This window comes from Agelaius phoeniceus, chromosome 11 (genome assembly GCF_051311805.1).
Source record: "Agelaius phoeniceus isolate bAgePho1 chromosome 11, bAgePho1.hap1, whole genome shotgun sequence".
NCBI classification, from domain to species: Eukaryota; Metazoa; Chordata; class Aves; order Passeriformes; family Icteridae; genus Agelaius; species Agelaius phoeniceus.
Genome location: NC_135275.1, coordinates 8,769,286 through 8,781,755, shown reverse-complemented (window position 1 = coordinate 8,781,755; position 12,470 = coordinate 8,769,286). Strand labels below are relative to the sequence as shown.

Genomic DNA, 12,470 nt, shown 5'->3' with positions numbered 1-12,470 from the left:
GCAGCTTGTGCTCCTGCTGTTTTTAGATGATGCTCTGCTCCTCACTGCCAGCAGGATTTGGGGCAAGATTGGCTTTGTGGACTTCCCTGCTGGATACATTTCTTTACTCACAGGTGATGGTGTACCCTGAGTTTTGCAGTTGGCACCCACCAGAGCTGCAGGCAGGGTTGTAGAGGCATTTCAGAGCAGGGCAGGGAGTGCCGGGGGCACCTGAGGGCCAGAAACGCTCCCAGTTCTGCTTTTCCAGCAGCAGCCCCTGGGGCAAACAGAGCCTGACACAGCCAGTGCTGTGTAACCCTCCTGAAGGGAGTCTGCTCTGAGTTTCCCCTTTCTGACCCTGCCCAAGGAATAAAATTTGTCCCTGAATGGGTTGAGCAAACTGCAAAGAGCTCGGGGGAAAGGTGAGCGCTGCCAGCTCCCAGCAGCACGGCGGGGTCGGGCTGAGTCACAGCCCGGGAATAGCCCGGGGTGACTCAGCACTGATTGCTCTGAGAGTGAGGTGTTGGTTTGTTTTGCAGACAGAGATACCCTCCAGCTGCCAGTGGGTTTGGCCCTGCGAAATCCCGGCAGTTTCTTCTTTGTGATGCACAAATCCATTCGCAGAGCTTTGTGTTTATTTTAGGAGTACACTGAGGTTTTTGTGCTTCCTTTTCTCCAAACAGGTAGTTTTGGAAAGGTAAATTATTTCAAGCACCTTGTTCTCTGCTGTCCTTGTTACTGAACCAGCAACTTGTGCCACCCATGCACCAGTAACTGGATTGAGTAGTGGTGGCAGATGCCAGGGCAGGGCAGGGGAGGCACTGCTGTCACAGGGGATGGCCTGCCTGGGTGGGAACAAGGGGTGGGTAATTCCCCCCAAACCCTTCATTCCTCAACTGTTTTCCTTAAAAGCTTTCCTGCTGTGAGATCTGGAGCTGCTGAGCTGAATGGGTTGGGAGGGAGAGGGTTGTGCCCCAGCCAAGGGGCTCCCTGGCTCCCAGTGGGCAGAGGTCCTGGCAGGGCATGGCCTCAAGTGCTAATTGCCCAAAGCCCCAAAACATTTTGCTTTGGCACCTCCAGAATTTCCTACATCTTGTTCTGAGTCCTGTAATCTCCCCCCAGACCTTTCTGCAGCTACAAATGGAGTAGAAATACAGGCTGTTTTCCAACAACCTATGCTGGTATCCCCAGCATCCCCACTTTTCCACCCAGCCATGCCAAAGCTTGACTTGACCCTTGCCAGGGTGTGGATTCATGTCTGTAGGATGCCTGCACCAGTGTTTCAATCCCAGCTGAGCAGTGCCCGGCTCACAGGGCTCCCAGTCCCACTGCCCCTGGGGTAGCAGCTGAAAATGATGCCCTGAGGTGTGTGTGAAGTGCACAGGTTGTTTCCAGAGGCTGGGGCTCTCCTGCCAGCATGGTCCCCTCCAGGCTGGGGACTGTGGGACATCCCTGCTGCCCACAGACATGGGCTTTGGGTATCAGCTCTGATTTTGACCCCTGTGAGGTTACAGGGAATCCAGTGGGAGCAGCTTTGGCTCATCACCCTGGATTTTGCTGAGACCATTACTCTTCTCAGCACCCAAAATGTTGGTGGTTCTCTGTGTCCCTGGTGAGGTGTTCTAGTGACCCTAGGGCTTGTCCAGATGGGGTGGGGGAGCTCTTGTGAGTGAGGAGGGGTGGGTGGGACTGCAGAGCTAGAGGGAGCAGGAGGGAAGGAAGCCACAGGTGATCACCAGAGAGACTTTGCTGTGGGAAACACAGAAAGGGAAGAGATGTTTGACAGGGGGCAGAAAACCAGCCCTCCACAGCAGCCACAGCCCCCTGGTCTCTCCTGGTGGGAATGTACACTCCTGCACGTGGCTTGAGGTCACACTTTGTTCTTCTGCAGTACAGCATCACTGTTGGTGGGGGAGCTGCCATGAACCCTTAGTGAGCCACCGCCTGGTCCTGGAGAAGAGCCTTGCTTTGGTGTGACCCCACCTTTGCTGTGTTCTCCTTGCAGAGCAGCTCGTGCTGGGAGCCCACAAGGAGCTGTCCCGGCGCTGGGACACCGACTATGACACCTTGGTGCTGCCCCTGCTGGATGAGCAGCAGCCCTGCTACGTCCTGTACCGCCTGGACAGCCAGAACGCCCAGGGCTACGAGTGGCTCTTCATCTCCTGGTCCCCCGACAGCTCCCCGGTGAGCCCCAGCCCCTGGCACCCACCTGGGGACAGGGACCTGCCCGGGGAGGGACGGGGACAGGGGGTGCTGGCCATGGGGACGGTGCCCTGGGGCTGGGGAGCAGCGTTCACACCCTGGTGGTTGAGAAATGGAGCTGCTGTGGGGATGGGGAATGTTTTAAGACACAAAGAGATACACTGGGACTGTGTCTCTGTCCTATTTCAGTGCTAGTGAGGAGATGGAGGAGCTGGGATGTGGAGGGGGGAGTGGTGTGGACCATGAGGCCAGGATGGAGACGCCCCACCATGGCTCTGGCCATTGCTGGCAAGAGCTGGCACTGATTTGCCTCCAGCCTGGCCCTGCTCTGCTTGAGGCTGTTGCAGAGTGGCTGCCAGCCCTTCTCCAGGCCTTGCTCCAAAATCAGCTGGTGGAGAGTGACACAAAAGGGTTGCTTGGAGGGGAAGCAGGTTTAGAGGATGTCAGTGGTACAGCTTGGAAAATACCATCCTGTTGAGCACAACAGCTGAAATTTACTGATGTGTTAACTATATACATATTTGTGTGTATATATATATACACACATGTATACATATACAGATATATGTATACAGTATACATATATATATGTATATGTATATATATATATATTCCTATATATTTATTTGTTATGTATTTATTGTAATCTTTAAGCTAGATAGATTTACTGCCACATTAATACATGCACTGGTCACATATATAAAATATATATAAAAATATGTATATAAGTGCACCAGTGCATATAAGTGCATCACATATATAAAAATATGTATACAAGTGATATATATGTAATTTTATAAGCATGTGCATATTTGTGCATGTGTACATGTACATATACAGGTGTATATGTAATAATATATTTTTTAAATATGTATATCTTTCAACAAACCACAGGGGCTCTTACTGCAGAAGCACAGTCTGCCCAGGAGCACTTGCCAAAGCTCTTCCCTGCATTTTGCAGAATGATGCAATAGAAGTGCCAAAGGCAAAAGTCACTTTTAAGTGGGTCTGTGGTATTTGTGCCTCCTCTAACCCAGGTGCTGGTGGGAAATGGTGCTCTGGAGCTCAGGGACTGGAAAGCAAAGCATGGAATAAACTGTTGGGTTGTGGGCAGCTCTTGGCAAGGCTGCAGCCCCAGAAATAGTGCTGGTGGGTTTTCCCAGCTCATCCCTACCTGGGGCTGCTGCCATTAAAACTCAGACCCAGCCAGAAACTCGGTGGGTGCTGCCAGGAGAGGCTGAGGTGTGTGGGGCCCGTGGTGGGGTGGTGGCTGTGAGCACTGGGCCCCCTCTGGTCCCCTGTGTGACAGCAGTGCCCCCCTGTCCTGGCAGGTCCGGCTGAAGATGCTCTATGCTGCCACCAGAGCCACTGTGAAGAAGGAGTTTGGTGGGGGGCACATAAAGGACGAGATGTTTGGCACAGTGAAGGTACTGTGGTGGGTGCTGGGCAGCCCTGGGCTCTGACCTGAGCTTCAGAGCCTGCCCAGAGCTCAGTGTGAGCGGGTGGGTGTAGGATGCTGGTGTGTGGTGAGGGAGCAGCAGGGTGCTGGTCCTCCACGCTGCTCCCTGCACGGCCAGTGCTGCTCTCTGCTGCCTGCACGGCCTGCTCTGTGACAGGGAGCTGGGAGAGGCGGGAGGGAGGCTGTGACATGTGGAGCTTTGTGCTGAATGGCAGAGGAGGTGCCAGGTGGTGGCAGTGTCACTCCAGCAGCCAGAGCTGCTCCACACCGGGGTCAGCCCCTGCCTTGCATGGAGGTTTCTCCTCCCCTTCCATGGGCAGAGGGAGCTGCACAGCCGGGGCCATCAGTCCTGCTGGGGCCTCTGGTGCTGGTGGAAGCCAGGGAACGTTCCTGCTCTTCTCCAAGGTCCCTCTGCTGCTCCTGGGCTATGGGCTCTGCCTTTCCCTCTCACTTCCATGCTCATGAGCCTCATGACACAGCCAGAGGAGCCCACAGCCACAGCCATGGGTGACTGGGGAAGGGCAGGGGGGTCAGGAAACACAAATGGAGGGTGGGATTTGCATGGAGGAATCCGAGAGCCTCGAGGTTGGTCCTGCTGGTCAGGAGGGAGCCTGAGACTCTCTGGGTCACTGAGACTCAGCTCAAGGCTGGGGGCACACCCAGCCCTGCAGCAGTGCCCACCTGTGACAGCTGCCCTGTGCCCTGTCTGCAGGAGGACGTGTCCCTGAGCGGGTACCAGAAGCACGTGTCCTCCTGCTCTGCCCCCGCCCCGCTGACCGCAGCCGAGCAGGAGCTCCAGCAGATCCGCATCAACGAGGTGGGTGTGCTGCAGGGGGTGTCCAGCAGCTGGGATGGTGTCCAGCAGCAGGATGGGTGTGCTGCAGGGTGGTGTCCAACAGCAGGGATGGTGTCCAACAGCAGGATGGGTGTGCTGCAGGGTGGTGTCCAACAGCAGGGATGGTGTGCTGCAGGTGGTGTCCAACAGCTGGGATGGTGTGCTGCAGGTGGTGTCCAACAGCTGGGATGGTGTCCAACAGCAGGGATGGTGTCCAACAGCTGGGATGGTGTCCAACAGCAGGATGGGTGTGCTGCAGGTGGTGTCCAACAGCAGGGATGGTGTCCAACAGCAGGATGGTGTCCAGCAGGATGGTGTCCAACAGCAGGGATGGTGTGCTGCAGATGGTGTCCAGCAGCAGGGATGGTGTCCAGCAAGAGCTGGGTGTCCAGCAGGGTGACCAGCAGGGGTGGGTGTCCAGCAGGGATAGATGTCCAGCAGGTTGTCCATCAGGGTGGGTGTCCATCGGGGTAGGTGTCATCAGGGCTGGGTATCCAACAGCCCTGGGAGAGGAGCCTGAGGCCCTCTGGGCACAAAGGCATGGAGGATGCAGGGAGTGGGCATCCAGCTAAAAGGGATGGCTCATTTTTACTTCACTCTCTGCCATTTAAACCATTCCTGCCCTTCTCAATGTGGATGAGCACCCTCACAGTCAGACTGGTGGCATAAAGAGGAATTTACACTACTCTTTTTTTTTTTTCCCTTGCTTGGACATGAGCTCAGGACTGTGTTTTGCTGACAGTCAGAAGTGGTTTGGGGCTGAAAGCAGGTCTGTAACCTGTGGGTATTGGAGCAAAAGCCAGAGCTGAGTTTGAGGATGGGGAAAGCAGGAAGAATTCAGGCTTATCTTTGGACTGCAGCAGCAGCATCCTCTCCCATAGACTTCCTTTCTCTCTATAAATATGAGGGATGGTGTCCCAAGAAATACAGATCTTAGCCTGTATTTGAGGCTTATGTGCTGGAAAGGATGTGGAAGTGGTGCACTTCCACAGGTAGGGCTGGGGGCACATAAGGCTGTGTCACCATTGCTCCCTGCTGGTGTTTCACAGCCTCTGTGGTGCTGTGACACACTGAGGCAGAAAAAGGGGTGCGCTCACTGTTGGGGAGACCACTTGGAAGCAGTATTTTGTTTTGGGATGGGGGAATTTCCCTCAGATGCATGGAAAGCTTTCCTCTCTAGAGGAGCATCCCTGTCCTCTGCCTGTGCTGGGGCTGTGGCTCTCAGGGGTGGCTCAGGACATTGTGTGAGGTGTGAAGCCAATCAGCCCCATGGCATTCATTGATAGCACAGGTGAGGCAGGAGGTTTCTGCCTGTCAAAGCAGGTCTGGGGGTGATTTCCACCTGCCAGAGCAGGTCTGCAGGTGGCAGAGTTGAGGGACATTTGGGAGATGCCACCAAGGGGTGCTCTCCACCCACCAGGTGGGTCTTAGGAGTGTTATCCCAGCTCCCAGCCTGGAGGGCAGAATTTGTTCTGCAGGATCCAAGGAGATGCCCATGTTTGGAGAAGAGAGAGGTGCTGATGGTGACTGTGTGGTTTGTTTGGCACCTTGAGACATCTGGACTCGATGATCCTTGGGGGTCCCTTTTGACTCAGCTCATTCTGTGGTCTGCCATCACCTTGTCTGGCCTGTGCTGCAGGATTGAGTAGTTTGGGGGGCTGCTGGGTGTGTCTTACAGGGCTGTATGGCCCGGGTAAGTGGTGCTTGTGATGCTCATTGATCTGCCTCATTGTCCTTCCCTCCCACCCTTGCCTTTGGGAGGTGCAGCTCCTGATGGAGGTGCTGCTGCTCTCTGGTTTGTTGGGGGTTATTTTAAGGGTGCATGGTCCCCTGTGTCAGCCTGGGCCACAGGGAGGAGCACTGACATTGAGACAGAGATGAAGATGGATATATTTTTGCCTGTGGATTTAAAGGTGGGAAGCAGCCACGTGCTGGGTGTGCTGAGGGGTCTCTGTGTTGGTGTCACAGCCTGGTACAGTGATGCTTCCAGCCTTGTTCATTGCCTGCAGCTTGCAGGCTCCAGGGCCCTGTGCAGCCCCTTGTGTCCAGCCAATCCATTAGGATTTCAGAAGTGGCACAAGGGACATGGTTTCTTTAAAAGCCACCAGCCCATGAGGGCTTTGCTGTGCCCCTCACCTGGAGCTGCCCCTGGGCCCCACTCCCCTCCCCTGTCACTCTGCTGACCACAGCCTTCCAAGGTGCCTGGGGCAGACTTGCAGCCTTCACCCCACACATGGCTGTGTTTCTGGTCAGGAGAAGCTGCCTGGGCTCCTCCCCAGCCACCAGGTGAGTGTGGAGAGGGGATGGGAAGGGCAGGACAGCCCAGAGGGTGAGGGCTGCAGGGCAGCAGAGTGGCCTTTGACACTGAGCACGGAAGGGCTCAGGTTTGCACATCTCCCAGGGAGCTGCCCAGCCCTTGGCAAAGCAGGTTTTGGGCTGGGGTTTGAGGATTGGAGGGGCAGAGGTGATGTGATGAGTTAACCCCCTTTCTGATAGCTGGGTGGGAGCTCATGGAAATTTGCCACTGCTATAAATGTGTGTATATTTTTACTAGCTGGAAAATGCCAGCATTACTGAGCTGATCGTTGTCACAGACCGTGGGCTAAGAAACAGCTTTGAGCTTGGCACTGAGCTCAGCACCCACGGCTGGGGAGTCTTTGTAGAAGTGGTGCAGGATCAGAAGCAGGGGTGGAGGGGGAGCTGGGCATATCCCACTGGCAGGCCTGTGGGGCAGGGGAAGGCAGCCTTGGAGCTGGGGGAGAAGGCAGGAGAATTGAGGAGAAACAGAGGTGAGGGTGCCATTGCAGTGTGTCCTTCACAGCTGCCTGCAGTGCTGGTGGTGCTTCACCAGAACCCTCCTGTGAGGACCTTGCCATGAAGCAGAGAAATGCTCCTCAGGCAGGGTCAGCACCACACCAGGGAGGAGGGAAGAGCAGGAGAAAATCTCACCTAAAGAAAAGGGGATAAAACAACCTCCAGGCAAGCCTGCTGCTGGCAAGGTTGGGAAGCTGGGATGCAGCACATGCTCAGCTGTCCCATGCACTGCTCCCAGGCTGTGCCCTGGGGAGTGCTCAGGCAGCCAGATTTGAATGTTTCTGAAAAGGGAAGGGGTAGAAAATGAAGAGGTGTATGGGGGAGTTGATGTTGCTGGGACAAATTTCCACCTCCTGGTGTTTTTGGACTTCAGTGTGCTTTGTGTCAGAGCTGAGGTCTCTGTGGTCCCACTGTAACTCTCCTGGTCTTCCTGCATTTATGGGAGACAAAGCTGGGGTTCTGGAGGTTGTAATGTCCTTGTGCTGCACCTCTCCACAGGGTGGGACCAGGGGAGCTTGTGTTTGTCCTGAATCCCTGAAGGGGTGCTTGCCTCAGGCCCTTGCTGGTGCCAGGGCAGCCTGGGGATGGAGGTCAGCTGGACTTGGTGCCCACCTGAGCAATCATTTCCCTTTCCTGAGAGCTGCACATCAACACCCTGCTCATCCTCCAGGATGCTTGGCATGGATAGGGGCCTGGGCATTTTTTTTCCCTCACAAACCTTCCATATATGCTCCTTAGTGGAGGATAGCCCAAAAGCTATTGCTGCAAGTGCTGGAACTCCTCCAGACCCTGGACTGGGGCCACCCTGAGTGGGGAGCCAGGAGGAGATGGGTCAGGGATGGGCTCTGCACAGGGATGTTGCTGGAGACCCTGCATGCCCAGGCTCGGGGCTGCACTGGCATCTCCTGTGTTGTGTTTTGCTGCTCTCCCTGCCCCACGTGGCTGGGATCAGCCTTGCCTGTGCTCCAGCAGGGGTGCTGCAGCTCCCTCCTCCTGGCACATCGGTGTGTCCCTCCCCTTCTGCTGTCACATCCCCCTCCTGTGCCATTGACAGTGTGTCTCCTCTCCCCACGCTCTCTCAGGATTCCTGCTCCCAAGGCTCGAGCACTGAGATGGTAGGCAGCTCTGCTCTGCTCTGCTCTGCTCTGCTGGCTTGGTGCCCGGTTTCTCCCCCTCCTGGCAGTGTTTTCCTGCATGCTCTGCCCCAGGCATCTGGCTCCATCCTGTCCCCAGGGTGTGGGGCTGTGTGGGGCTGCTGTGACAGAGGGCAGCCTGTAACAGCACCCGCCTTGGTGCTGCCGAGTGGTTTTGAGATGTCAGCTCCAGCTCTTGTGTTTCTCTTGGCATGCCTTGACTTCTCTTCCTTTTCTCTATCAGGGGGAGGGAAATGAAGAAAGAAAAAAAAAATAAAAACAACCATAAAGGTTGGACTCTATCCCAAATCCCCAAAACTGATCCCAAAGGAAAGGGACCCACGCTCACTGCAGGGTACTGGGATAGTGTTGTGGAGTGCTTCCCTGGGAGGGGGTCTGGAGGTGGGAGGGGCTCCTCTGCCATGGGGTGACCCCGTGTCCCTGTATTCTGTGGCAGATGGTGGGGGGCTGTTGCTGCTGCCCATCGCTGGTAGAGTACCCCGACCCCGAGGAGGTATGGTGTGCCCCCCGTGTCTGCCCTGCTCCCAGCCCCGCCAGGGACCCTGCTGGGCCTGCCTGGAGCCTCCTGCAGCCATTTCATGCCTCTGCAATCTCTTTCTCTCCCCTCTCTGAAGTGGGGTTTGGTCTCCTGGACGAGGGGGTTTGCTGGGGATATGGCTGGCAGCCTCTGCCTTGTAGGGGTTGGGAAAACAGCAGCTGGGAGGATCTTTGTGAGCTGTGGATCTCCAGTCCCCAGCTCTGGTGTTGGAGGGATGTCTGTCTGCTGCAGTACAACCCACTGAGGAGGGTGGGGTGCCCAGCTGAGGGCTGTGATTATTCCAGGGCTTCCCCTGTCACTCACAGGTTGCAGTTGGAGATGATCAGAGAGGAGGTGTGCCAGTGCTGGTCACAGCATCCCTGCAGGGATTCCCTGGGGAATGTTGGTTTTGAGCTGGTGTTTGCTGAGAGTGAAGCAGGAGGTGTGGGGGTGCATGGCTGGGCTGGGTGATGTCCTGGAGAGGTGGGATGGTGACAGGCACCACCATCCTGAGCCTGGCTGACTCTCATGGTTTACTGCCATGATCCCTGTGGGACAGGTGTCAGACACCTCCTTGGAGGAGAAGCCTTTAGCTGCAGAACCAGCTGGTTTTCCTGTTCCTCCCTTCCCCACCCTTTTTCACTGTGCCCTGACGCTGGAGGTGGTCTCCATCCCCAGGTGAAGACGGAGATCAGCGTGGAGAGCAAGCACCAGACGCTGCAGGGCCTGGCCTTCCCCCTGCAGCTGGATGCCCAGCAAGCCATCCAGGCTCTCAAGCAGAAGAAAATCAACTACATCCAGCTGGTAGGTCCCTCACATGGCTTCTCTGTGCCCCACTCCCCACATCCTGCCGCTGTCTCTCACTCCCATCTGCTCCCTGTCCCCTCTGTCCATCAGAAGCTGGATCTGGAGCGGGAGACCATTGACCTGGTGCACACGAGCCCCACGGAGATCTCTGACCTGCCCAAGAGGATCCCCCAGGACTCTGCTCGCTACCATTTCTTCCTCTACAAGCACTCACACGAGGGAGATTACCTGGAGTCTGTTGGTGAGAGCCTCAGCACTGGGAAGGGCTGCTTTGAGCCTGTGCCAATCCCTGTTTTCCCTGGACCACTGGTGGCATGAGGAGCAGGCAGGGATGGGCACAGGGATGGTGCATAGGGAGCCTCGAGTCAGTTCCCTCCCGTGGTGGGTGCTGCAAACCCTTTGGTGCCATGTGCAGGGCAGGTCTCTGGGTGCTGCCCCAGAGCACTTGGTGGTGGTGGTTTGGTTTCCTCCAGTGTTGTGGGGGCACCAGGGGGGATTTGGGTGGGGAGATGGATGGGGTGGCTCACCCTCTGTTGCTGGATGTTGTCTGGCACTCTGGGCTGGAGGAGCAGGGTGGGATGCAGCCGGTGCTCCCTGGCCATGGGCCTGGGCAGTGCCACAAGCCCTGCTCTGTTTTTGCAGTCTTTATCTACTCCATGCCCGGGTACAAGTGCAGCATCAAGGAGCGCATGCTCTACTCCAGCTGCAAGAGCCGGTTGCTGGACACGGTGGAGCAGGAGTTTTGCTTGGAGATAGCCAAGAAGGTGAGAGTGACCCCCCCAGAGGTGATGGAGCTGGACACTGCCAAGGGGCTGTGCTGCAGCTTTGGTCCAGCCCCTCTGATGGGCTTGGGAGGGAGCTGGGTGCCCCAAAGTGGGTGTCTGTGACTGTGTTCGCAGGGGTCCCGGGATGAGGGAAGAGATGAGAATGTTGACTCCATGTTTCAGAAGGCTTGATTTATTATTTTATGATATATATTATATTAAAACTATACTAAAAGAATAGAAGAAAGGATTTCATCAGAAGGCTAGCTAAGAATAGCAAAAGAAAGAATGATAACAAAGGCTTGTGGCTCGGACTCTCTGTCAGAGCCGGCTCACTGCGATTGGCCATTAATTAGAAACAACAACATGAGACCAATCCCAGATGCACCTGTTGCATTCTACAACAGCAGATAGCCATTGTTTACATTTTGTTCCTGGGGCCTCTCAGCTTCTCAGGAGGAAAAATCCTAAAGAAAGGATTTTTCACAAAAGATGTCTGTGACATGTGTCCAACCCCACGGGAGCTGCTGAGCCCGTTTCCATTTCCCAGATCGAGATTGACGACGGGGCGGAGCTGACGGCGGAGTTCCTGTACGAGGAGGTGCACCCCAAGCAGCACGCCTTCAAGCAGGCCTTCGCCAAGCCCCGGGGGCCCGTGGGCAAGCGGGGACAGAAGCGGCTGATCAAGGGCCCGGGCGAGAACGGCGAGGACAGTTAGACCCGCGGGCGGGCACGGACACCATCCCTGCGGCGCTTCCCGCCCTCCTCTCCGCTGACCTGGGGATCTTTCCCTCCATCTCAGCTGGTTTTTGGTTTTTTACCTTTTTTTTTTTTTTTTTTTCCTGTTTCATTCCTTTTTTAAACATCTGGATGGCTTGTTGCACCTGGGGGCAGGGTGGTGGGCAGGGTTCAGGGTGGGTGGTCGCGGGTTCTGTTCCTCGTGTCCTTGTGCGAGCCCCAGGGCAGCAGAGCCACGTCCCCAGCCTTGCTCCTGTCCCCCTCAGGGTCACAGCCACTGCTCTCGGTGTCCCCTGGGTGACTGAAGGACACACTCACCTGAAAGCTGCTCTATGCAAAGGGAAGGGGGTTGGGGATTCCTGTTTGAAAAGAGAAAATGCTTCTTTCCCTGTCCCCCCCCCAGCCTCCAGACTCTGTTCCCCTGTCCCACTCTTGGTGTGCACGGCCCCTCTGCCCCCGGCTGGAGCGATCCCACACCCGCTCAGGGTGTGGGCAGGACCCCCTGTGGGGTGGGCTTTGCTTCCTGTGGGATGGGAGCTTCTCCCTGCAGAGAGCCAGGCAGCGGGAGGTGGAAGTTCCCCACTGAGTCCTGAGCTCAGCCTGGACCTGGAGAAAGGTGACTCTGCCTTTGGGTGATGTTTGCTTCTCCTTTTTGAACTGCTCCAGTAAGGTTTTCCCCCTCAGAAGGAGCTGTTACAGCCCTGACTCGGCCCTATCCCTGTTTAGGGTGGGATCTGGGGGGTTCCTGAGCCCCAGTCCCCCATCTCCATTCCCCAGCCCCCACCATTTCCTTACCCCCAGGTTCTCAGCTGGGTCTGTGGGCTGGGGCAGCCCCATGTCTCAATAATCACGTGGGCTACTCCAAATCCTTGTGTGGGGGAGCATGACAGCCCCTGTGTGCCCTGGGGGTGTCCCCAGCCACCAAGGGCCATCATAAACTCCACGGTCCGAGCCTGGCACTGTGATTTGGGCTGCACTGGGGGCAGAGCACCTTGCTGCTGGGTACCAGCAAGGGCTTGAGAGCCACCTGCCTCCCTGAGAGGATGGCAAAGGGGTCAGTGAAACCTGCCCTCTGCGTTCCAGCTGTGGCAGTGAACGTCCAGATGTTGCCTCGGCGGAGTCAGGGGGTTGAAGCTGGGAGGAGCAGAGCACACTGTACTGAACGCTGTATTTTCTAAAGAATAAAGTATTTTTAAAACAG

General features: G+C 56.1%; 1 protein-coding gene across 2 annotated transcripts in view; it reads left to right on the top strand.

Annotated features, from left to right (window-relative positions):
• The window catches only part of TWF2 (twinfilin actin binding protein 2), a 24,323-nt gene extending 11,853 nt beyond the window's left edge, over positions 1 to 12,470 (top strand). The window contains exons 3-10 of one of the 2 annotated variants that reach the window (XM_077184476.1): positions 1,985 to 2,163; positions 3,513 to 3,608; positions 4,353 to 4,457; positions 8,372 to 8,404; positions 9,639 to 9,764; positions 9,858 to 10,008; positions 10,410 to 10,531; positions 11,082 to 12,470. In XM_077184476.1, coding sequence (XP_077040591.1) covers positions 1,985 to 2,163; positions 3,513 to 3,608; positions 4,353 to 4,457; positions 8,372 to 8,404; positions 9,639 to 9,764; positions 9,858 to 10,008; positions 10,410 to 10,531; positions 11,082 to 11,249 — 980 coding nt within the window. In that variant the 3' untranslated portion in view covers positions 11,250 to 12,470. The remainder of the gene's footprint in view (positions 1 to 1,984; positions 2,164 to 3,512; positions 3,609 to 4,352; positions 4,458 to 8,371; positions 8,405 to 9,638; positions 9,765 to 9,857; positions 10,009 to 10,409; positions 10,532 to 11,081) is intronic. The other variant, XM_054640103.2, reaches the window with a different exon arrangement.